Source organism: Botryllus schlosseri, chromosome 10, assembly GCF_051294905.1.
Source record: "Botryllus schlosseri isolate E-star chromosome 10, Bs_hap1, whole genome shotgun sequence".
NCBI classification, from domain to species: domain Eukaryota; kingdom Metazoa; phylum Chordata; class Ascidiacea; order Stolidobranchia; family Styelidae; genus Botryllus; species Botryllus schlosseri.
Window position 1 is genome coordinate 20,892,191 of NC_137245.1, and position 25,970 is coordinate 20,918,160.

The 25,970-nt window shown below is 40.4% G+C and overlaps 2 protein-coding genes across 6 annotated transcripts; both read right to left on the minus strand.

The window, feature by feature from the left end:
* Positions 1-1,521: 1,521 nt before the first annotated feature.
* Positions 1,522-10,653, minus strand: LOC145448518 (organic cation transporter protein-like). Of its 3 annotated transcripts, none has more exons than XM_080326924.1 (12): positions 10,615-10,653; positions 9,798-10,134; positions 9,581-9,736; positions 8,540-8,643; positions 7,630-7,784; positions 7,379-7,568; positions 7,202-7,313; positions 6,889-7,039; positions 6,383-6,550; positions 5,550-5,658; positions 4,963-5,062; positions 1,522-2,384 (listed from the first exon to the last, which is right to left on the minus strand). In XM_080326924.1, the coding sequence occupies exons 2-12, from the start codon at positions 10,104-10,106 to the stop codon at positions 2,268-2,270; spliced, it is 1,671 nt and encodes a 556-aa protein (XP_080183050.1). In that variant the 5' UTR covers positions 10,107-10,134; positions 10,615-10,653; the 3' UTR covers positions 1,522-2,267. The 3 variants fall into 3 exon arrangements, with proteins under 3 accessions (XP_080183050.1, XP_080183051.1, XP_080183049.1); XM_080326925.1 differs by lacking the exon at positions 10,615-10,653 and having other exon boundaries at positions 9,798-9,949; positions 10,020-10,503; XM_080326923.1 differs by lacking the exon at positions 10,615-10,653 and having other exon boundaries at positions 9,798-10,509.
* A 1,823-nt stretch (positions 10,654-12,476) lies between these two features.
* LOC145447742 (organic cation transporter protein-like) lies at positions 12,477-25,270 on the minus strand. 3 transcript variants are annotated; one of them, XM_080325999.1, is made up of 11 exons: positions 24,552-25,268; positions 24,333-24,491; positions 20,695-20,798; positions 19,098-19,252; positions 18,840-19,029; positions 18,664-18,775; positions 17,538-17,688; positions 15,340-15,507; positions 14,873-14,981; positions 14,389-14,488; positions 12,478-14,147 (listed from the first exon to the last, which is right to left on the minus strand). In XM_080325999.1, exons 1-11 carry the CDS (start codon positions 24,858-24,860, stop codon positions 14,031-14,033), a joined length of 1,674 nt encoding a protein of 557 aa, XP_080182125.1. In that variant the 5' UTR covers positions 24,861-25,268; the 3' UTR covers positions 12,478-14,030. The 3 variants fall into 3 exon arrangements, 2 of the variants coding, with proteins under 2 accessions (XP_080182124.1, XP_080182125.1); XM_080325998.1 differs by having other exon boundaries at positions 12,477-14,147; positions 24,333-25,269; XR_013917696.1 differs by having other exon boundaries at positions 14,098-14,147; positions 14,389-14,544; positions 24,333-25,270.
* Between the last annotated feature and the right edge of the window lie 700 nt (positions 25,271-25,970).

The window sequence follows — 25,970 nt, forward strand, 5'->3', positions numbered from 1 at the left end:
ATGAATATGTGTTATTCACGAATATTAAGTAAGTAATAATTATTCAAGAAGGTGTAGGTGTGTTGAATTGACAACACAAGAATACCGCACGCTATTCTTGAAAGATATGTGGGTTTGTGTACTGCATAGATAAGAAGTGAACGAAGCGTAAGCCCATCCACAAATAACCGTCGTCAATTACTCGGATTGTGTGGGTTTGTGTAGCAATTCATTCCTGATTTTAACGCCCACCGTACCATCCAATCGACCAACATACCTTTGTAACAGTGAAGTATCTTTTCGAATGTTGTCAGAAAATGAACCATAGGTGCTAGTCGCAACATTGATGATACGATTCAAGGGCAGTTTTACTATTTGTGGGTTCTAAATGCGAACACAATAAAATCGCGATGACGTGAAATGTCGATTTAGTGGAAAAGTGATATTTTTGCGAGTGAATATTGTTCTTGGGTTCGCCCTTTAAGCTTCGAAGGAAATCGCTGCACGACACCCTCGGAAAAAGCAACGAACTTCTTGAGAACAACGGGAGTACGATATCTGTGATTTTTCTACTGCAGTGATTTTAGTGCTTGATTATTCAATAATACTATAAGCTTAATGTAAAATAATGAAGCTCTGTACCTCAAAGAAGCTCTTCGAATACAAAAGAGATCAGTTTTTTTTTCTTTTTTGTACTAAATTCCGGCTGACTGGTGCGAATGAAATTATTTTTCAATAAACAAATGCGAATGGATCTCAAAAAGGTTCAAAAGCACTGGCCTAGGCGATGTAAAGAGGAGGCATGCACGCTGAATGAAAGTAAAAGAAGCTAATATAAAGTGGCAAGTGACGGCAGGCGAGATCGATATATGTCAGGTCGTGGTCCGGTAAATGGAAAGGGCTGAGTATTCTGCTGCCATTTTACTGGCAGCCCCCAGCAGGTAGAATTCAAAAGAAAATTTTAAATATCAGAATCGGATCGCCAAATATCCAATATATTTTTGCCACAAAGTAGCTTGGCGGATTTCGAGTTGCGACTCCAGGTCTCATAAATGGAAGAATATGCGCCGTCTTTTGACGACGCAAAATCTGTCGTCTTGATACTTTTTCGCACAAATGCAATTGTTCATTATATGTTTGTCAATGTTGGAATTCACAGCCGTGGCCAGATTCATACAAATCAGTACATCCATCCCAAGCGATCAGCAAAGAAGGAATATACAGGAGTTGCGTGTTGATATTGTTTAGTCGGCAAGTGTGGAATATTCAAGATGTAACGCGGGGTTGACCTTCATTTAGTCAGCAGGTTGGTATAGATCCAAAGCCACTTTGGATTTGCGTTGATCACAGAGATGTCTGCATGCGAAAAGTAGCTCATATAGGCTACTATACCGAATAGAGAGCAGTGAGCACCCCCGTTTTCGATAATATACTTTCCAATGATTGTTGCATGGAGGCAGTCCATAGCCAATGTCCAGTCCATACAGATCGGATTTAATATGAACTGCGGGTATATTATACATATCATAGGAACGCATTAAGCACGAGTGACTAATGACCATCCAATCATTTATTAATACCAGAATAACATAGCGAAATTACCACGGTGGAGAAGAAAATGGCAAAGCAGTTTTGTTCAAGTCTACAAACGAAAGCCTATTGTGACATGCAATAAGGTGTTAATCACATAATATGGAGCGGCATATGTAAAAATGTAGGCAATATGGCATGCGTTTGTATATGAGCTAGAGAAATCGGCCTAAATCCATTTAGTAATTCCAGATATTGCATGCTGGTTTATTTATTCAATGTCACCTGCTATTATTCCAACTACACTACATTGTGGTCAGCTCTGATGACCGTGTAAAGCTCATTGAATTCGTAACAGCACTGCTGTCGGTCGTTGTTTTTTCCTGGTATGGCATCAACCGTATGATATTTGAATGACTCGCAAGTCGCAGCGCTATGTCTTTACTGGTGAGTGGAATAGGAAGAAGTGAATAAGTATGATAATTGAATATAGTATGACACCATATTATATTGTAATTATGATAATTTCAGTTGAGTGGAACGTATTGTTACACCAGGTCACGAATCGCCCGCTATACGGCTATAGTTGATATTTGTTAAGTCCGTGATAATCTGGCGCGAAATTATTCATAAAGGTTCTGCCACTATTTGGATTTTTCAAACTGTGACGTGTAAATTCGATGGTAGCGTACGGAACAAACGAGATGTGTAGCGTTTTGAATAAATGGAGTAGGGGGCTACAGATTTAGACTGCATTTTCACTTCTTATAAAATTGCTCGGCCTCTTCAAGTGTTGTCAACATCTTGTGATCGCGCGTTTCCCTCAGGTACAAGGTAGCGATTCCAGCTAGGATACCTGCCGTTCCAAAAATTACCTACAGGCGAAAAATAAAGTAACGTGATATTATTCAATTAAAACGCTTTCCTTGGTCCTATCATAGTGTCCTATATGGTGTCGACACAGGCAAATCTCATGCCTCAGTGAAATTGTATCACTTCACAATTTCCATTTGGCTACAGGCAATTTGACGGTAATTTATGACCGGCTTGCCGAGCATTAAATTTGGTAAAACGGGTATCAATCGAAAGCTGACTCTGCACTGATTACGAAAATATAAATTTTATTCCGCTCGTGGCCCTGGAACTCCCACAATCAGCCTCGAATTTTTCATTCTTATGGAGATTGGCATTGGGACGCAACAATGCTGAACAATGTTGTCTGGCTCTTTTTCTCTTGAGCTACTCTCTCGTTTCGCCAAACAGCATTGTTGCGTCCCAATGCCAATCTCCATAACAATGAAAAATTCGAGGCTGATTGTGGGAGTTCCAGGGCCACGAGCGGAATAAAATTTATATTTTCGTAATCAGTGCAGAGTCAGCTTTCGATTGATACCTGTTTTACCGAATTTAATGCTCGGCAAGCCGGTCAAAAATGACCGTCAAATTGCCTGTAGCCAAATGGAAATTGTCACGTGATACAATTTCACTGAGGCGTGAGATTTGCCTGTGTCGACACCATATAGGACACTATGGTCCTATATGGTGTGGACACAGCGAGATTGAACGGCTCACTGCATTTGGGTTAAGTCATACTTTCCATTTGACCAAAGGCAACTTTACGGCCATTTTTGATCGGCTTGCCGAGCGCTAAATTCGACAAAACGGTTATCAATAGAAACCTGCAGTTGTACTGATTACGCAAATATAAATTTTATTCTGATCATTGTCCTGAAACCCCCCAAAATCAGCCTCGAATTTTCCATTGTGATCGAATTTTGCATTGTGGTGCAACAATGCTGTCTAACTCTTTCTTCTTAGCTTCACTCTTGTTTTGTCAGACAGATTTGTCGCGTCACAATCCAAAGCTCTATCACAAGGCAGAATTCGCGGCTGATTTTGGGGAGTTCCAGCGCCATGAGCGGCATAAAATTTATGTTTTCGTAATCATTGCAGAAGCAGCTTTCTATTCATACCCGTTTTATCGAATTTAGCGCTCGGCAAGCCGGTCAAAATGGCCGCAAAGTTGCCTTTGGTCTAATTATAGAAATTAAACATGGAACGGCAACGACCGATTTTGCAGCTTCGATCCGCTTCGCCGAGGCTGGAGTGGAGAATTGTTTTGCGTAAGCGACTGTAGGATTTCTGGCAACCCAAAAGCTATCTTCCGGAGCGCAGAAATCACTGACTCTGGTCTTGATCGAAAGCTACTGTTGCACCGATTCCGAAAATATAAATTAAAATATTGATCAGGCACTGATCCACCTAGAATCTGTCCTCCAAGTCTGAAATATCGGCATTGTTCAGAACAATCGGGTAACCGCAACACGATGGCCACAACAATGACCCGTCGCGGCTCTCCGATTGTTCGAACAATGCCGATATTTCAGACTTGGAGGACGGATTTTAGGTGGATCAGTGCCTGATCATTATTTTAATTTATATTTTCGGAATCGGTGCAACAGTAGCTTTCGATCAAGATCAGATTCAATAATTTCTGCGCTCGAGAAGATAGCTTTTGGATTGCCAGAAATCCTACAGTCGCTTACGCAAAACAATTCTCCACTCCAGCCTCGGCGAAGCGGAACGAAGCTGCAAAATCGGTCGTTGCCGTTCCATGTTTGATTTCTATAGTCTAATAATGGAGAGGATGACGTAACCCAAATCCAGTGAGCCGTTCAATCTCGCCGTGTCCAGTCCACACAATGTAGGACACTATGGATATACCATACTATCGTAAAAGCACATACCTCTTACCAGTCTCTGCATCGCCGTCCAAGAAACGCAATGCATACTTGTACGTCGTACAAGACACTATAGGCGACGAGAGTCGTCGTTTTGAGTATGCTCGAATATAATATATCTTAACTTCAAACCCTCCTATTCTTAGTGTAGGAAGAATATTCAGAACATTTTCAGACTGACAATGCCGGGGTTAAATCCGGAAGAAATGGTAAATTTCCCCTAGTTTGTGGTTGGTTGACTAAGAAAAGGTCATTTTGCTGGCTCAAATCCCAAAATGCCCGCCGGATCGTTACTTGAGCGCTGATTTCCTATATCTCAGTCCAAATTCCACGTACATTTACCAAGAATTTTCAAAAAAGAGGCCAAATTCTCAAAATATAGGACATTTAGGCGTCCTCCGATGACACTTCCAAGAAAGTTTCAAAAAAGAGTTCAAATCCTCTTAAAAGACGTATGGTAACCCTAACATATAGCCGCCATAAATATATCAGATAGGCCTACCCAGCACGTTTCTAGAAGTGTTTCTATAGAATTCTTTTCACTGTTATTATTGACTATTAATAATGACTCGATCCTTTGCGTTATCATTTTACTATCTTAATACAGCGCAAGATTGTAATGGCAATAAAATAAAGAAAGAGCTTGTAGGGAGTCATACGCGCAGAAATGATCAATTGATCAATGATCATTGATCATATATGGAAGACTTACCCCTGGTAACCACGAAACGTAGTTCTGTAGAAACAGAGCGTACGGCGTGATGATAGAAGCGGAAAATGCACAGGCAGCACCGGTACTGACTGCTAGTGCTCTAAATGAAAATAGAATACTGATAAAAGCTCACCGAATTATTATTTGAACTTTCATAGTCACCTATACTTTTCAGGTTTTATAATGGAGCGTTACTTGTAATTCGACTTGAAGCCTAATGCTTAATTCGGGATCGAATCACGCGAGAACTCAATTTCGCTCAAGCCTAATCATGAGCTACACCTGCGAACTAGCTTCATTAATAGCAATATTCAATTTGACAAGACAAGAGCAGGTGAAGTATTGTCTTTGGTCCTGTTGTGAAATTGTGTATTCTGTATCAGCGTGATAGAAGTGGCGATGCGAAATTGAGATACAAACAATTTCGTCATAAAGAGGGAACATTTACCCTGAACTCTGAGTTCTGAAAACGTTTTCACGGTGACGGCCCTATCAAGAACCTTTTGCGAAAGAGAAACAACAAGGCTCCCTTTCTATGCCTTACAGATTCTTACAGTTCGTGCTATCATTATGGTATTCCCACTTACCTTACGACGGTTGGGTACAATTCAGACGTGTAAACAAATATCACCGCGAATGTCGTTGAGATTGCTAACTTTCCAAGTAGAGCCAACGTCGTAGCCAGGATCCCGAGATCTAATGATGACATCTTACTTATAAGGAAAATGTAGCAGCAGACTTGAGTTTGTCGATGCAGGCTATACAATGTATACAGGGATCCAGGCCCGTAGGTTATCTCCGACTCTGGTTTATGGCGCCGGTATCAAGAGAAATTCGTTGCTTATTTTGATATAGATCTAAAGGACGATACAATTGCCTCAAATAGTTAGGCTATTGCCATACATTTAAGTCGCAAATACGGTAAACGAGGATATTATAGTGTAGGCCGTAGGGTTACCATACGTCCTCTTTAAAGAGGATTTGTCTTCTTTTCTTAATAGATTGAAAGTGTTCTCGGAAGACGCCTTAATGTCCTCTTTTTTCAGGAATTTGTCCCCTTTTTGTAGAAAAAGTATTAAAATGCAATCAAAAATTTGACCCCGACCCAGCTAACGTCAGAGTTTCGTAAAATTTCGGGTAAAACGGGAGTCGAGTCAAAGTGATGACATTTTTTAGTCAACATAGTAGACAGTACTATCGGTCAAAAAGTTTTTCAAATCACCAGTAATTTTTTCCGGTGCCGGAGCTTTCAGAATTTAGAAAAGTGTCCTCATTTTCGAATTTCAAAATATGGTAACCCTATTATAGCGTAAAATATCATCACATTTTCGCGTTTTGGGGCACCATGATGAGTTTATCGGTGATCTGACTGCAACTCCGCATGCACCATAATATTCTATGACTATCACGACACGGTTACCTGGTGAGCAATAATTTACAACGCTGGACACAATGCACATCACGCCAGCAATGACGTATGAGCCACTTGTCGACATCCGCCTGCCTATCTTTTTTATAGCTACCATCGCGATCGGTCCCGCTATCACCTCTGCCAAACCACTGAGTGCATTATTCACATAGACGTCTCCTGCGAGGCAGATGTCAGAATAAGAGCGAAAACAAATCTGCATATAACGTACGGTTGCCCGACATTTGAGCATGTGACACAATAGAAAACGACAGTTGAGCATGCGACAGTTGAGAATGTGACTTTTTAACCCTTGAACTTTCCCCATTGCAAATCCTAACCAAACCCTGACCCAAATCCGAAACCCATAACAGTATCTGCACGCTCAAGTGTTGCATGATTTTGTGTCACATGCTCACATGTTCCAATGTCCATTGTCAACGGACCATGTGTATTCAACCTAAATCATTATATATATCCTTGTCAGATCGTCACAAATTTACAAAATGAGGTCTAACCCGCGTATGCTCCAATATTCAAGGATATCCCAAAGTATCCCAGCGATGCCACAAACCAGCAAAACATGACGATGCCCGTAACTTTGCGCATTTCACGTTGCCGAAAAAGAGTAATGGTTGAGTAGATTTGTACATTTTCGACATCTTCTTTCTGTGAAATGTGAATGCCTTAACGTAAAAAGCGATCATAATTTAGTATATGATATATTTCTAGCAGGCTGTAGTGAGGAGTAACTTGGAAATCACTTCTACGCGCGGTTTTCCAAATGCCGAGACACAATGGAACGTGCACGTTTATATCATTAAAACTCACAGGCCGGAGTGACTTGACCCAAACTTCACTGGGTAGTTCAAAACCATTTCTTTTCGCGATCAGATTACTGGTTGCTTTACCATCTTCATGTCTGCCTCTGGCAAATTGCCATCTGTAAAATGGCCAAACAAATCGGTTAACAGGGAGGTAGCAATTTAAGGACCGATAACGATCGACCTGGGTGATTCCGGCAATAGCATCCACATGAGCAAGAAGGGCACTGAAACGAGAGACATAGCTATTTGTAATTCTCTCCAGTCCCTCCAATAATACGCCATGGGCGAGAGAACGGTATAGCCGACGGCATAGGCAGAGTTGTAGATCGCTCCAATGATCACGCGCCACTTTTTGCCAAGGACTTCCATTACTGTGATGTGAGGTACCGCTTTAAATTTGCCGCCCACTACAGATAATATCCCAGCACTAACCGTACACAAATCCGACAGAAAAAGATGCCATTGTAGACAGAGAAATAATGAATCGCATCACCGAATACATCGCCAACGTTGGCGAAAAAGCGCAGGCAATCCCACAAATAGCGGTGAGTAAGGCACCGATTAGTAGCATGAGTCGTCGCCCTATACTAAATATGATTCGTAAGCCTTGTATACAGTACAGAGGAAACAGTTGACATTGAACAATTATATTATGCAGTGGGAGTATCTGATTTATGAACCAAGATATACTAAATTGTACTAATCCATGGCCTAACAGAGGGTAGGGTACTACTCATACGCAGGGTTACCATACGTCCTCTTTTAAGAGGATTTGTCCTCTATACTGACTTTTTTGAAAGTGTCCTCGGAGAACGCCCTTTCGTCCTCTTTTTTGATATTTTGTCCTCTTATTTGAGAATTTTGGTCAGATTCACGAAGTAACGCTCCGGCGGGTATTTCGGGAGCTGAGCCGGGAAGTTGACTTTTTTTAGTCAACCATCTGATAATGTGAAGGGAAAACCGTATTTTAGGCGCTGGGGCGCTGAGCGCTGATTTTCCACCGGTTTTGCAAGTTTGAAATTTTTTGACAAAGTGTCCTCTTTTCAGGTTTCCAAAATATGGTAACCCTACTCATACGGCACAGGGGAAAGCGATATTTACACTGAACTGCAGCAATATTTGGTTGTGACTTCAACAAATATGGCGTATGCCATATATTCGGGATCCAATCAGCATTCCCAAGAAAGACTAGGCCTACTTTGATAAACGCTCAGCAAAGAAACTAAGTCCGATATACGAGAGCTGATTTCCAGGTTCAACGGCTGATTTCAAATAATGGGTCTCCTACCTTCATCCTAAATCAACATAGTATACTAGTATCGACTCATACATTACTTCTTACTTGTCTGATATGTTTCCACTCAAAAAGCCTCCCATAAGACCACCCGTGTAGAAAACTGCATTTGACGTAGTACCCAAGATAAGCTGATCACAAACCAAGTTGAACTGAAAGCAATGTGGATTTATTGCAGCAGTGTTTTAATGATGATTAACAACAACTTGTGGAATATTTTATACCTATTTTTATCAATGACGAGAAACAACAACATATTGATTGCAAATGTAGGGAAATAATATGGTATTCATGCCATCCATTTATTCCCAACATATTACCATGGGTTAAACACTCTATATAGTCACTCGAGTCCTGTATACATGCGCGTAATTTGTTGCATATCCCGTTAATCGTATAGAACTTACAGTCGTTGTTCCAGTATTTGTTCGACGTTACTGGGTGGTAATATGGTTTATGATAAATTTATCCATAACAGTGGGGCACAAGGCCATAAATGCCGATAAGCACTTCTTCCTATTTCTGGTATTAATAATATCGAAAATAGCCTATAATGCAATATGATATGATATGAAATACAAGTATATTTGTGTCTACCTGCAAGTCTACCTGTGTCGTTACCATGATTATAATGTGTTCATTTACGTTACGATGTTTATAATGTGTTCATTTTCATCTAAATTTGCGAACCCCCGAGTTGGGAACCCATGTTGTGGAGTAGAAGGATGTTTCGAATATATATTGTATAGCGAGATATCATATAACTGCGATATACGGGCAGCTTCATTTGAAGTTTGATCAAATTCTATTTAACGTATATTCCACTCGCGTTTATGAGTTGAAGATTATAGGACATTCACTGTATCAGTGCCTAGCCCATTTATCGCAAAAAAAATCATCTGCTGAATTTTCCTTGCTCGAATAGGCTAAATTAGGATATTTTTCACAAAGTGCTTCTGGCCTATATAGCACTACTCCGAATCTGTCGAAGTCCATAGCCTACGATTTGCTGAAAACCATCAATACATCGGTGTATCCAGTATTAGATATAATAAGTGAAAATATAGCGTTTCAATATTCATTGCTCACCTCCCTAACGACAGTGTTTCCGTATTCGCCTCTGCTGTACTTGTATTGTTGACAGGGCACAGTCGATGGATTCAAGCGGGGATCTGTACATTCTAGATTTCCATCATTTATGCAATCCGAATAATTGTAATCATACATCAGGCACCTTTCGTAGCCCTGAAAATAACCATAAATATATAAATTTTAACTAAGCATGTGTGGAGCTGTAACAGCTTACACTTTCTGTTGTTGGGATCGAAGCATTCAGTATGGATTCCTCGGAGAAATTCGCAAAAGACGCATTGCCGTCAATTCCAGATATGTGGCATCTATGCTCGGGTATACCAAGAAGGAAAACCGCGCTGACACCATGCATCCCAACCGGAATAGCTGCGTACAGGATGAACACAGCAACTAGAGCTTGAAAACATCCCATGTTCCCATAATACTCCAGTATTACGTCAAAATCGAAGTATATATCTTTGGAATCCTTTGTTAGATCGGTGGCGTCAGCTAATTTTTCGCCTTTTTCGCTTTCCGACTTCATCACTGGCTTTCGAAGATATATGCTCTATCTGAAAACATGGTGAATAATGATTTGGGTGCATGGAATGCCAGTCGGCTTGCAAACCAGCGCCACAATTCAGAGCAAAATGACTAGTGAATAGCTGTCACACTCATTACTAGAGGCTGGAGGATTGTACTTTCGCCCATAGGATATAGGGATTTTCTAAACCACACTAATAATCCTTTCAATTATTTTCCGCAAGCAATGTACTGTTGAATGGACATTGGACAATAAAAACGACTTAACGTCGTTATGTAGTATGTTTGTCTGATTGACTTTAAGATACTACCTCGGTATTGCAATCTGGAACATGCTGAATATACTGCAGGAGAAATAGGGTGGCGACCTAAAAAAGCGGTGCGTCATTTACCAGTAAATTATTTTGGTAAAACGTATCGAATACTAGATATTTGCTGACTTTTTTGTTCATCTTCAACCACATTTAGTGCATTCGCCTGTCACTGCGACCGCATTATATTGCACATACCTTTCCCGGAGATAACCTTTCGCCTATTACTAATTTCACCGAAATGAAACTTCCAGCAATAATGCTGAGGTTAGTTTTATATTGTCCGTGAAATTCATTTTTGGAATCGAATTTCTACAAAATATTCGGGAAGTGCGAAAACGGAGAGGAAATTAGGCGATCAAAGTTTAGTCATCATTCATGGATATATGTGGAAGAGTCTGTTTCACAAGCCACAGCTGTTTTATTGCTTCGATACACCACCGATCCCGAAACTGCGGTACGCGAGAGTCTTTCAGGTGCATGCGAGTATCTTCGGCTTACCAATAAAGTTTTACAAAGTTTGTATGTTCACACTATCGACTGCTTTTGACACTGAAGGCATCGTGGCCCTTCGTCGTCTCATAGCGCATAATAGCCTATATTACCATTTTTCATGTATAGTTGAACTATGTTTTCTTGATGTTACAAATAATCTATCTCAATCAGAGGTGTACAACCTTCATGCCATTCGCGGTGGCATGTATAGATCACCGACCGTCGTAATGGACCATGCATCCGTGTATGGAAGCCGGCGGACTTCGCATTACGGACAACGATTACGGGTTCAGTGACATCACTGTTCTCTTGTGGAACACCTTGCGCATGGTATGTTCAAATTGTAAGAGCAGAATGCCACATCTCATAAACATCGTGGCGCCTTTCTCGGGCACAAAAGCATCCCGCAAAAACTTTTGACGTATAGCTGTTTGTCATATTCGTGGTGTTTGTCCACTACAATGGTCGTTTACACCAGACCGATATTCGTTATATTTGATTCCGTAACTGCCGACTTGTAGCACGGCCCACTTCTAGGCATTTTGTAATACACCGCTTACGCGAATGATATGGCGAGGATGATAAACCTCCTAGCTTATAGGGTTACCATATTTTCGTGGGCCAAATCCCGGGCACTCTTTAGTGCCTCCTAGCGGATTTCAAAAAGTGGTATGAGCACAGAAAACGTCACACTGGCAATGCTTTGCCTTACCTTGTATGCAAGAGTGGATTTTTTAAATATAGATCCTGAATTGACTGGATTATTGGGCAATCTCTAATTTGAGCTCTGGTGATTGCTAGGGCCAGTGTCCCCATTTGGTCTGCAACATACTTCTTCAGAGGCCGGATGAAATTGTCTGACCCACCAGCCATATGTTTGACCCTCCTGCTATACTGCTAGGTCGGTGCAGATATGTGGTAGTGTGCTGTAGCCATGTGCGAAACAAAACTTTTAAGCAACCTCCCGCCCAAAAACACTGGTCTGATGCCCACCGTAGGGCGATCGATGCAAATTCTGGTGCGCTTACTATCTGCATCGGGCTGTTAAATCTTATGAATGAATTCTCTCAGTAACGTTGGTTCTTTCATGTATCACTATAAAAAATTTATCCTCTCTCAGCGCACGTGATCAAAATTAACGGTGGAGCTGGTGGAGATGATGACTTTGAACCTAATTGTACATCACTTAGGTCATGTTCATATCACACGAAAAAAAGTATTTCTGAGTTGAAATACCGGTCCGCAGCAGCAGGTTGCACATCCGGTGGTTCCCTACCTTTTATGGTCGCGACTCCATTTTCAATTTGAAAATGTTCCGGGGTTCACCTCAAAATTTGTTAAGCTGATTAATAAAAAAATGGTCAGCACCTTTGCCCAGACTTACGGCCTTTGTTGTAAGATGATTACGTTTAAGATCTTCGCGAACCCCAGGAATGGGCAAACGACCGCACTATCTTTGACTAAAGCATCCAAACGACCTTACCAACACAGGGAGTTATTAATATTGCCACTACAATTGGTCTTATTACAATAGACCCATGTTTTAAAATCAATATAAGTGACACTAAATCGCGCCCAGCGCGAAGTAAAATTTCAAGTTGCATATATCTTCCCTAAAATAACACATAGTTTATGTTTGATATACGAAAAAAATTCAGCTCCCTTCAAGCCTTCAAAATTCCGGACATTTAGGCATATTTCAGGATTTCCTCCCGGATGCAGTTGAAACAATGAAATTCCGAAGATTTCCTGGAAATTCCGGACGTATGGCAACCCTATCCTAGATAAACCTCCAGCACTTGGGTAGGAATTCTGGAGTCGACTTCGGCCGGACTCGAACCCGCAATCCATTCGTGTTGTAGCTGTGGATTATACCCTTAATACGCTATGTCGCCACTCATCTCATAAACAAGGCGGTGCCTTTCTCGGGCACAAAAACCTCCCGCAAAAACTTTCGACCATCATCATCATCATGCCGACTTCAAAGAATTCTATACATTTTCGTCAGCTACTAAGCTTGCAGATTCATAACAATTCGAATTGTTAAGGACATATAGCTTATAAAGTATAGACCAGTTAACGAATAAACGTGATAGTATAGTGGTGGTGACCTATACATTCAATCAATCTATAACCTACAATCAAAGTCGAAGGGCCGAGACCAAGTCATAATCTTGAGTCTCGAGACCGATTCCAAGCCATAGTGTTCACAACACAGTTAAGCCTTGATTTCAAGTCATGTTCGCCTCACTTTTCTCAAAAATACCGAATGCCTCGCATGCATAACATAGCCTACTCATTTTTCTCACTTTTAACATTTTTATTCAAACAGGTGAAATACCCTACAATCGAGACGGGCTATCTAGATAATCACTCGAATCAAGTCGTGTCGCATGTCTCGAGCCATATGACTTGGTCATATGACTAGGTCATTCCCAATGACTCAAGTACAAGTTGAGTAAATACGCAAAGAGACTCTGGTCGAGTCATGTTTCACATTTGAGGAAATGACTCGAGTTGAGCCCGAGTCATTACGACCCTGGAACTGGAATAAACCCGATTGCTTTCCATTATAATCGCAATAGAATAATAAGACTAGATTTGATCTACCTGATCCTTACGGTAACAGAATGACCGCTTATTCAGGTTGTCAGGTCAGAGTTGTCACAATGACGATTGACATGACTCGGGTCGAATATACAGTAGGGCTGACAAGTGAAAGACTGATGGGTCACCTCCGGTATATCTTCCAGTGTATTGAAACACGCCCTTTGCAAGTAAGAATTTTTTTTTAAACGAAAATAATCGATTCGTTTTTTTTGTTGCAACAATGCCTTTAAAACACGATTCTCGGCGCGGGTAGTAATCAGCACTTAACTGTAGACAATCAGGAAATCATTTTCTGTAAGGTAGCGATATCAGCATTACCGTATAGGACGTTATATTAGGCTTATGCACTTTTAGTTGTCGTACACACTACACGTCTCGTGTTTTCAAATTACACTATAGTCATTATACTACGCTTGTAAAAGGTATAGATTCGACAAAACAGCAAATCAGAAGCAGAATTTCGAATAATACAGCGTATGGACTAACTGCTACTGATTGATTTCAGATTTTCATTTCTTATAGAATTGTTCCGCCTCTTCGATTTTTGTCAACATTTTTTGACCGCGTGTTTCTTTCAGATATAGACAAGCGATGCCAGCTAGGACAGCTGTAATCCCGAATATTACCTGCAGACGAAGAAAGTCATGACGAGTTATATCACTTATGAAATGTAGTTATAACTTATATATGTCTCTGAAATATACATGTAAACATAACAATCGTCGCATATAATGTGCTTCAGTCGTCCTTGTGCTATTTGTTATTGATATTTACGAATTTATGCTATGAGTCTGTAACTGCGTAACGCTCTATGCTCATGTAGCTCCCCTGATTTGTTTTCAAGTAGAAGTAAAGAATTACACTTACCCCTGGTAACCAAGATACATAATTCTGCAGAAACAGGGCATATGGTGTGATAATAGAAGCTAAAGACGCACAGGCAGATCCGGTACTGACAGCTGATGCTCTGAATAGTAATAATATCTTCGCAACTTGACTCTGATATGTTACACCGAGCTGTTTCTGAAATGTCGTATACGACATGAGCTATATCAGGGATACTCGGATATCCATATATCCTTGGCTACAGGGTGAAATATGTATCACGATTCAAAATGACAAGGTGCGCAGCTGTGTCTACTTAGAATATCGAGAGGTGATAGTGTATTTTATTTGCCCAAGAATTAGGTAACAGCCGGTGCCAAATTAATATGCATTGGACCAAGGATGGCAAAAATTCTGCCGGATTTTGAAATTTATACTCGTGTTTACGTGAACGCGAGCTTCCAAAGTACTGATGTTTTGTTGTGGAACAATAGCATGTAGGCTACTTGGCGCAATCACTCCTTACCTTACTACGGTTGGGTACAGTTCTGACGTGTAAACATATATTATTGCGAACGTCGTCGATATTGCTAATTTGCCGAGGAGCGCCAAGGATGTAGCCAGGATTCCGAGATCTAAATGAACACGTGCATTGACGCATAGATATAGCTGACAGGAGAGAACAAGAAGGAGAAACGTGAATGTCATATTTGGAACTGAAGGCGATGGAGGGGGACGCAGGAAGCTGCAAGAACCACCAGAAATGCTGGAATGATTTTAATTGTTTATCGTTAATTGTAACCTCCACTAATCCTTGAATAATTTTTATTGCCTTGTATCATTATGATATCTAACAACTGCTATTATGGAGACGTTTCCTATCGCATTAATGTCGAGCCAGGCTCCCATTCCTATAATTGGGTAGCCTACTTGGTCGTCGCATGACTATTGTCTGCCTACGTCATACTATTGTAATTATCATTGCATTCTTACCTGGTGAGCAATAATTTATGACACTAGACACAATGCACATAGCGCCAGCTATTATGTATGAGCCACTTGTCGAACTCCGGCGCCCGAACTTTTTTATGGTAACCATTGCGATCGGCCCGGCCACTACCTCTGCCAAAGCGCTTATTGCGTTGTTCACGTATACATCCCCTGTAAGCAAGATACAACCAGTTCATAAGGACGCAACACAATCTGGAGATATGTATGGAGGTATAGGCTAATCGAGTGCTTTTCAACCTGTGGGATGGTACGCACTTGTGCGGATGAAATTCGGGATTGGTGCGGATGAAAATCATAAATAATTGCTACATTTTCTGACGCGGAATAATTCAAATAGATCTAATAGGAAGTGCAGTGGCTTCCTAACTTTTGTCGTTGCGACGCAATTGTAAAAAAATTGTTTGACTTACGACGCACCACTAATCGCAGCTTTTACAATAATATTAATAGCACCCCTTGTGCTTTCAATAAGATTTCCCGTCCCCCCTGTTCATTTTCAACACAATTTCTGATGGTACCTAGCCTACGTAAAAATCAGAAATCCCATTCACATAAAATCGTGCGTAGCGCGAAGAATATATTCCAGTTGAATAATTTGGCCCAGAAAATATTCCGCAGCATATACAAGCCTATTTCCTCAATGGATCTCGTACCCCGTGATGTGGTGCTTCGTACCACGAATGGGCTACGGACCCCTGGTTAAGAACTCCTGGAATAGAAATGTCCAATCGCCGAAGATTCCATTGGTCTTACAGCCGTGGAGCGTACCACTACCTTATTCGCCACCGATAATAACATGGATAAAGATAACAAACAATACTTAGGATTTAACCAAATATACGTCACGGTGACCACAGAATGACAATGGTTTCCATACTGACCTGATTAGCTATCTATATACCCTATGCAACGCAACCTACGGCCTTTTGATATATTACTATTCCCCATGACAGTTTCATAGATTGTTGCGTCCGTAGGATTACCAAGTCACTATTCCGAGACGCAAGTCCTTCTCTGATTTCAACGTTTGACCAGACTCAACTCGAGTCATTTATAGTTTATCACCCTGCAACGAAAGGTCGCACCAAACAAAATCTCAATTTTCAGTCACGAATCACGTTTTATCATCATGAACTAGAAATGTGCCGTAATAGCGATCTTCCACCGCTTGGTAGATTTTAGACGTAATGTGATAGTGAAGTTTGTTGAGATTTCAGGTTTTTGTATAGTAGTTTTAGAGTGAACGTCAATTTCTTAAATCTAAAAAAGACATATGACACTTGAATATATTGTCGAATACTTGAATTTCCGAAATGCCTTCGCGTATTTGAGACCTCTGGCCTAGGCGATGTAAAGAGGAGGCATGTACACTGTACAGTGTACACTTGTACAGTGCACACTGAATGAAAAGTAAAAGAAATGCCACTAAAAGTCAGATTTTGTTGGTGGTGTGAACTTCTATATATATTTCCTGTTGAGCTAAAGAGCCGGACGTACGGTAACGTGACTTTCTTTGCTCTTCTCGTTTACTCGCGAGACAGAAAATGGGAAATTGAAAAACAAAAGAAAAGACCACAAGTTGGAGCAGCGTATCATACGGTAGCGATCTCTAATGTGTCAACACCTCATGATAGTTTCGGAGCTTATTTTCCAAGCCACCAGACAGAAGCATCAAAACAAACATGTGCTATTTGCACCGCTTCGATGAACTGGAGCCTCCGAGACTTTTATGTCATAGCCTACTCTCAAAAACGATTGATGCCAGCAACCATTTTTAAATTGCTGCAAATACGCTGTATATTGGATATAATAGGAGGGCCTGGCCATTCAAGCACTCGAATTTCTTGTACAAAACCCAACAATTATTTGGACGAAAAGGGTTTCAGTGCACTATAGTTAGTTGAAATCAAAACTAGGGGAAAGTGTTGTGTTTTAAATGAGACATATGATGGCCAAAGCCAGTAGTCTACTTCTTGCACATCTGAACAAAATTTTGTAACGTATCTTCCTTTTATTTTTTTTATATTCGGCAGGTTTGTCCGGATGAATTTGTTTTTCAAAAAAAAATGCGGATGGTGCTCAAAAAGGTTGAAAAGCACTGGTCTAATCAAAATTTTCCGTCCCTATTTATTAAGATACACTGACCCTGCATCTTCGGAAAATTAGTAGTTATGCCTCACCCGCATATGATCCGATATTCAAAGATAGCCCATAGTATCCGAGCGATACCACAAACCAACAAAAAATGACGACGACAGTAACCTTGCGCATCTCGCGTGGCCGAAACAGGGTGATGGTTGAGTAGATTTGCTCGTGACCATGATCTTCTTTCTGTAAATTAATTCATGCAAACGGATATTTAGGGATGGTGCGAACCTCTGGAAGGTTCTGTGTGAACGCGAACGTGAACCCATGACGTCGCGTGACGTCATATTACTAATTTCAACCCTGCATTTCCGTAACGTAATTTATTGTACATGATAACTAGCGACGACTCAGGCTATATTATGCCACAATGCAGAAGTACATGGTGACATTTTAAGCGTCACTTAATTAATGTATGAACTTGAGCAATCAAATGCTATAATAATAATTCAACAAAATCAATATCTTCCGTCGCTTTGCCAACAATTTCGACGAGGACTCTGCTACACCAAGCAGATGTATTCTTAAAAGTGAAACACCGGTTTATATATTTGCGCCAGATATTACCTCAAAAACAAGTTATACAGTAGCCAACACCCCAATCGGGCTGATTTAGTTTTTATGATACAATAAGGTTATCAAATCAAAAATATATCCCGTGCGCCTGATAGATTTTCTACATTAGACATCGATGTATTCTTTATGTCAATTTCGTTGATGTAAATAATAATTGATCGGTTGACTAAGCACAATTCGCGGACTTCCTACATGTAATGTAGTGTGTTTCGTTGTTGCTATTGCTGTGTGATTGCGGGCAAAGCTCACAGCAGATACTCACTAAAGATTCACAAACAGTAAGCTGAATATTCCGAGCAAATAATTTTTGAAATTGGCAAGGTGCTCATGCTCGTTTAGTGTTGAACTTCTTTTCATACTGCCAGTACCATGCGGGGAGTGGTCCGAAGTTGAAATTCAACGAATTTCAACGAATTTCAACCAAAGACGTTGTAATGAGGTTAAAAATTGTAATACATGAAAAAGATTCACAGTTCAGAACCTACCAGCTTTACGTTCAAGACTTTGGTCTGACCCGACCAGGGATTGGATCCACGACTTACAAAACAAAGCCTGACGTAGAGAACTACGAAGTGTAGAACTTACTGTCCGGAGCGACTTGACCCAAACGTCATCAGGTAGTTCGAAACCATTTCTTTTCGCGATCAATTTACTGGTTGATTTACCATCATTATGTCTACCTTTGGCAAATTGCCATCTGTGAAATCATTCAACACCCATTTTACCAAGATGCAACACCATTAGCGCCTATAATATCCAACCTCGGCGACTCCGGTATACAAATCCACATGAGCAAGAAGGGTGCAGAAACTAAAGACATGGCGATTTGTAATTCTCTCCAGTTCCTCCAATAATACGCCAGAGGCGAGAGAACACAATATCCGATCGCGTACGCAGAGTTGTAGATTGCACCAATAATAACACGCCACTTTTTGTCGAGAATTTCCATTACTGCAACGTGAATTTTTAAAACCAATTGATCGCCCCATACAGTAACACGTGAATATTCAAACACGTACTGTAAACGAATCCGACAGAAAATGTTGCAAAAGTGGACTGAGCAACAATGAACCGCATCAACGAAAACATCGCTAAAGTAGGAGAAAATGCACACGCGATCCCGCAAATAACTGTGAGTGAAGTACTGATCAGCAATAGGAGTCGTCGCCCTATACTGAAAAATATCCATAAAGCTGATGAAAGTTCTCGGCAATTAAGGTATAGTAGTACTCAGAACATTGTGTAGTAGGGGAGATGTGGTACCGATGGATCAAAAATTGGAAAATGATCGCTGGCCCCAAAATGTTCAGCCGAAAACAGTAGGTCTTTTGCTGGCTCAGCACTTTGATACAAGCTCTACCTATCGCGCACATATACATGAATATCCGTCTTTTCAAAAAATATTTATGGACGTTCAAAATTTGTTGCTCGAACGTGTCATCGGTCCCCACCCGGTGGGTCCAATGGCACACGACCTTGGGACCTATGACACACATACCCTAAATACCTCAGATGAGACAACTTTTCTTGCTCAGTATTATAATCTAAGCTACAGTAAGCCAAAGAAGAATGTTTGATCGCAACCGTCAAGAAATAGAATAAATATTAACTCAAATGTTGTCATAAAATCACGTTTCGATTTAGGCTCGGACTTATAAATTTGAGGGTACATACATATTGCCCGAAAATCGACAGTGTGACTTCCAAACACCTCGTTATAGCGATAAAACATCATATGCAATTATTACATAAAGATTTTCTGTACGTAGGCATGTTTCATTTGTTTTATGATTAGTATGCTTGATTATTTTGCTTGATTTGGCTGTTGTATCTTCGGTCCCCACCCTACGAATTTTATACATGAATCGAAAAAAATTCCACTCAAGGAAAGTACTGAAAAAATAATAGGTGCCATTATATAGCCTGATACAAGCCCTGCACTTCACAATAAAAATGATTGCTGGTTATTTGTTCGTGTTGAAGGTTACAAAGAAAAATGTATATGTCGATATAAATTTACTTTACACCCACCAAAACAAAAAACATCTGTGAGAGACCCCATGGCTCGCGCACGTCGAATTTTTTTGTATGTGAGGAAAGATTTTGCCAGCAAGCAATTGTGGACAAGTTCACGGAGTGTAATCATGGAATTATCATAGAGAATTTTCAAAGTATTTTCGGTCCCAGTGATCCATCGGTACTACATCTCCCCTATTCGGGTTCAAGTGAGGACAATTTCGATGTAATTCGTGACTCGCGTTTACCTCTTTAAAAGTTCGTGTGTTTGCCATGTGTCCTAAAACTGATGGCGTGCACCACTTTCCAATAGGGCAGGAGAGTGCTGGTCGAGTTCCATTATATACCAATCGGAAATGCATTCCGTATCCTTATATTTAGGATTTTGCATGAATTATCAATTTTGAGCAATACATATATAATATTGTAATCCAATATCGAACAAGAAATGTATGTAATGTTGCACAAATGTGGTCTTCGATTTGGCCCATAAAATTTAACGGTGTGACGAATATAAACTTAAGGCTATCTACTTGACATATATTATACGCAGCCACAGCCTGTTAATACATTATAAAAAGCATATACGCAATTCTTTACTTGTCCGATATGTTTCCATTCAGAACGCCACCCAGTAGAGCACCCATGTAAAAGACGGCATTTGAAGTTGTACCCAAGATCAGCTGATCACAAACCAAGTTGAACTGAAAGCAATATATGAATTTATTGCAGAAGTGGATCAGCAACGCAGCGAAAAAAGTGTCTGGGGATATTGTATAATTTTGCCGTTATAGTCAGCGAACAACTGTTACGACGTGGGCTATAGGACTACTCAATGCGATGTCAGTTAGGACGCCGTGATGTTGGATGTAGGACCCGAATTACTGACTAACGGCTGATTTATGCACAGTTTCCGTTTGTTATCATCTGTTTCGTGTAATGTAATCATTCTTTGCTGCTTGATACACTCGTATTACCTAATTGTCGCGCAATGCTACTTGCAAGTGTGTAATGTGTATAGTTTAATTCGTTATACATGACCCGTTGTACTGTGCACTGCACGACGTTGAATTAAGTTGTCAAATATTTATAAAACACCAGATTCTCAGTGGCACAAATTCTGATTTCATTCGATTCGTTTGAACGGGAACTTTCTTTATTCCAACGAACATAATCGAAACCGGGCGGACTGGTAACGAGCCCACCCATATAGAATTTCAAACAATTGTGTATTTGGTAGAAAGCGGTCGCGACATGAGCTGATATTGCTTTCTGTAACTGCACTTGAATATACACCATTTCAAGATTAAATTCAACTTTATCGATTGTTATTACTGAGTGCGGTGCCGGTATTACGTCACATTAGTGTTTTGATGCTGTTCAGTACACGTACAGTGTACAGTGTACACTCTGTATCAGTGGTGCCATTCCTAGTGTTTTAACACTAGATCTAGTGTTTTTTCGGCCGTCCTAGTGTTCTAGTGTTTTTTTACGCAAAATTTTGCTAATCTAGTGTTTTTCTGCAATTGTGCGAACAAGGAATATTCTAACATTAGACTACTAAATTATACGCTAAATTTATCGTTAATAAGGCGATTTGGTGTCTCTGGCTGTGTTTGTTTTCAACAATTCTCATGTGGTGCTGTAGTAACAAGCAATTATTACGTAACAGGGTGCACTGTGAATCCGTATTTATGAACGAATGTCTCGGAAAAAATGAAGAGCGATTTCGCTGTAATGCTCTGCCGTTTCTTGTTGAACTCACTCTGCAGATTCGGGAAAGATTTTCATTTGCCGAGGACAGCATACTTTCGTAGAAGAGTGTATTGAATCCGTTAACAGCCTAGTCACCACAAAGAAAAATAAAATCAATCGTTCCCCTAGCTGTGCAATTTCCCTCTGTGATATTATTTCATGAACTTAATGATTTGTCGGAAGAATGGACTGCTTTGGCAAATTCGCAAAATGACCTGCAGGTTATCAGTCAATGCCATCCAATAGAATTTTGGCAAAAATTGAAATATGTGCACAATGGATTCGGTGAATCAAAATTCCCTTTACTGGGGAAGCTCATGACGAATCTCTTGGCCTTGCCACATTCCGCTGCATGCATAGAAATGAAGTATGCTGCACATGGACACCTCCCCATTGTTTGGTTGAAGATGAACGGTAGTGAGCAAGATGCCATACAAAAGATACTTCTGTTTGATCGATGGTGTACAATCGAAAGATAATTTTTATGATGTCGTTCAATTCGAAAGCGCCAATATTTGATTTTTTCTTACTCTGTAGAATTCGTTTCATTAATTTTCGTTGAATAATCAATGCAGTATATCAATTCGTTTCATTAATTTTCGTTGAATAATCACGCAGTATATCATACATATGTATCGAATTCATGTGTGGAACACTTCTTATCTATGGATTTGTACCTTGGTCATCATGATTACTTGGCAACGGCAAATTTTTCCTGCAATTTACTAATCTAGTGTTTTTTTCGCCAATCTAGTGTTTTTTCACGGCACAATCTTGTGTTTTTCCAGGAACCTAGAGTGGCAACACTGCTCTGTATACACAGCAGTGGCATGGACTACAGGGCGTGCGTGCGCGACTATAGCGTCATCGAAAGTCCACACATACTTCGCATTCCCGCTAAAAACCATGGCTGGCGTCTAAGTCACCACAGCTTGAACAGATGTTAGCGACTACGCCTTCTGACTGACCGGATAGTTTTTGCAGCCTGAGTTGGTACCGGAGGTAGAGCCGGAGCAATGGTATCAATGAGCTCCGGAGCTGGAACACTTTAACTAGGGTTTAACATACGTAGATGATGGATAGATTCGAGCGAAAATGGGCATAAATGACGCTAATCAGGAAATTCGTGGTCCGAACGTAAGTGACGACCTTCAGTCAACCAACGGAAAATGTGAAAGAAAAACTGTATTTCGGGAGTTGAGCCGGAAAGTTGACCTTTTTTTTAGTCAACCAACCACAATTTCGTGGTAAATTTACCATTTTTTCCCGATGTTACTCCAATATTGTAAGTCTGAAAATTTTGAAAAAGTGTCCTCCTTTCCCGATTCCAAAATAGGGTAACCCTACTTAAACATTTACGCCTGCTCCGAAGCCCCGCCCAGTGCCCACAACATTGGGCAACTGGGGCATTTTCTCGCCTATAATTATGCGCTACAGCAATATTAACTGTACAATATGGTATTTATTGACGCAAAGCTATGAAAATAGCCAAATCTAGGTGAAAATCGCGGTATTTTCTGAGTTTTTGCTTGTAATGCCTAGCCGCTAGCCGGGTATACAATTTCTGCCCTCAGTAACGCTCACAAATAGCTCTACTTAGCTTATCTCCAAAAACCGGTCACAATAAAGAACGCAAAGTTTTGATTTATCTATTTGTCATACTGGGAAAATTTAGTGGTCCGCGGCCCCAATGGGGTCGTTTGCCTTTCTCTGGGGTCGTGGAGCGAAAACTAAATACTAATGACTATTGAAAGAATGCCAATTAAGCGGATGCTATCGGCTGTTCATTTTTGAAATTTTTGGTTGACGAGGTTGACCAGTTCATAATTGTCATAACTGCGTACATAGTCGCTAGCTTGCCACATACGCCCTGCTGGGTAGATTTAGGCGAAGGTTCTGATTATTTTGTTTAGTAATCAGCACGCCAAATTGTGAGGTGGGGTCGCGGAACATCTTCAAATCGAAATTTGGGGCCCCGACGATAAAAAGGTTGGAAACACCTGCTCTAGGCCGAGGTGGATATCCCATCCGATTAAATAACTACTCCAAGTCGTTTCGACTCCTTCCTATAATTTCATTTAATTGCAATCTTGTGATATTTTAGTAAACGAACGAACTTCATATAGTTTTGTTACATAGGCCTATACATCGATTGGAAAAGTCAAGGAAATACTCTTGTGTTCATGATGGTAGAATGTGGTCTGCGGAAAATTGCATCTATATAGAGTTACTATCACATTGCTGCGGTGTTATGACTCAGACACTCACACGAGAAGGAACACAACATCCACCTATGTCCCGTCGTGTCGTGTCTAGATTCATCCGTTATCCTCATGAACCATGATGATTGTAACGTTTTCATTTATGATTTGGATGTATTCATACAGATATATAACGCTGCGCGATTATGTTTTCTTATTTAGCAACAATATATCTTGTAAATAGGAAAAAAGAATGTAACTCTTGATGGGTTCAGTGTTTACCTCGGTTACGACAGTTTCTCCGTATTCGCTTCTACTGTACTCGTATTGACGGCACGGTACAGTCGATAGATTTGAGCTAATATAGTCGGTGCATTCTAGATTTCCCTGATTTATGCAATCGGCATAATTGTAATCATACATCAAGCAACTTTCATAGCCCTGAAAGTGTAAATATATACTTGGATCTATACCTAGTCGGTAGCCTATTGTGGGACTTACGTTTTCTGTCGTTGGGATCAAAGCACTCAATATGGATTCTTGGGAATAATTTGCAAAAGTTTTGTTGCCATCGATTCCAGATATGCGACACCGATGCTCGGGTATACCAAAAAGAAAAACAGCGCTGACGCCATGCATCCCGACCGGAACAGCTACATATAAAATGAATGCGGCAACTACAGCCTGGAAACATCCGATGTTCCCATAATATTCCAGTATTACGTCAAAATCGTAAACTATATCTTTGGAATCCTTCGATGGATCGACAGACTCCGACGAAGTTTCGTCTTTCTCGACGTCCGGTTTCATCGCAGCACCACGATATCTCTATAATCTAACTAGCTAGAACGTGGAGATCTAATACGTATAACTCGGATATGGGATGAATTTTTGTCGGTAAAAGCCCCAATGCGTCCGATATATTCTGGTAAATTTGTCAAATATTGGAGTAAGTATTTTTCATTTAAAAGTTTGCCACGTCACGTTTCTGCAACTTTAATATTCCTTTCAACTTGCTATATCTGCCATGTATCTGGAGAATACGCGATTATATTGCACTGACAAGTCGCAACCGAAAAGATTGGCATTGACCGACTTTGCTAAGAGCTAGAGTAATAATTATATACTAGCTTTTTGACTGATTTCGAGCCAATTTTGCGACCTTGCCAGTTAGTGCTATTGTATCACTACCTTCTTGCCGTAACAGTGTTTCCGCCAGTAAATGTAGGCTAACTATAATTCAACTGGAATGAACACTTGATAGAAAAACAACAGCCACTTCGATACTTAATTTATCATGCCTTTTGGAGTAAAATTTCGTCGAAATACTCGGGAAGTAAAATACGGAGAGGAAAATTCGGTGATCAAAAATTGCTCAAAACTTATAGATCGTTTTCACACATTCACAACTGTTTTCAGGAGCTTCTTCAATATACAATTGGATAGTATATTCGTATTGAAATGAACCCGAATATTTTCGACTGACACTCGTCAGGGGTAATCGTCAGGAACTAGTAGAGAATTGGAGAGAACATTGTATATCAACAATGGTATCACAAAGTATGACGTCACCAGCATGAAACTTCGAATAAGAGAGCATTCAATGTACTATTTTAGATGGTACACGAACTCCTTTTGTTGACACAGCCTTGGTTGGTGTATTTTGATAAAAGTCGACTCCAAGGCACACAAACGAAAGTGTGAACGGCCGCTCCCAACGACGCGAAATCTGTCGTCTGGATAATTATTCGCACAAGCGGCATTATCCAACAGATGTTTGCCACAGGCATTATTCCGACGCGGCACTGAAATCAATGAGTGGCGCTTTATCAGGTGTCGGGATCCTGTCTGCTGCACACTAAATCTGGCAATGGGTACTAGCAAGCGTTGTGTATCTCAAATCTCTTCTGTTTCAAATAC

What these genes read in the sequence shown, in the direction of transcription:
- LOC145448518 (XM_080326924.1), bottom strand. Translation starts at nt 10,106, where the DNA reads ATGAAGTCGGAAAGCGAAAAAGGCGAAAAATTAGCTGACGCCACCGAT. An exon ending in GGGTCAAGTCACTCCGGCCT is followed by an intron (nt 7,040 to 7,201) that starts GTGAGTTTTAAT and finishes CACATTTCACAG; the next exon opens with AAAGAAGATGTCGAAAATGT. An exon ending in TGTAAATTATTGCTCACCAG is followed by an intron (nt 5,659 to 6,382) that starts GTAACCGTGTCG and finishes TGTCATCATTAG; the next exon opens with ATCTCGGGATCCTGGCTACG.
- LOC145447742 (XM_080325998.1), bottom strand. Translation starts at nt 24,860, where the DNA reads ATGAAACCGGACGTCGAGAAAGACGAAACTTCGTCGGAGTCTGTCGAT. An exon ending in AATGGAAACATATCGGACAA is followed by an intron (nt 19,253 to 20,694) that starts GTAAAGAATTGC and finishes GATATTTTTCAG; the next exon opens with TATAGGGCGACGACTCCTAT. An exon ending in TGTATACCGGAGTCGCCGAG is followed by an intron (nt 18,776 to 18,839) that starts GTTGGATATTAT and finishes ATGATTTCACAG; the next exon opens with ATGGCAATTTGCCAAAGGTA.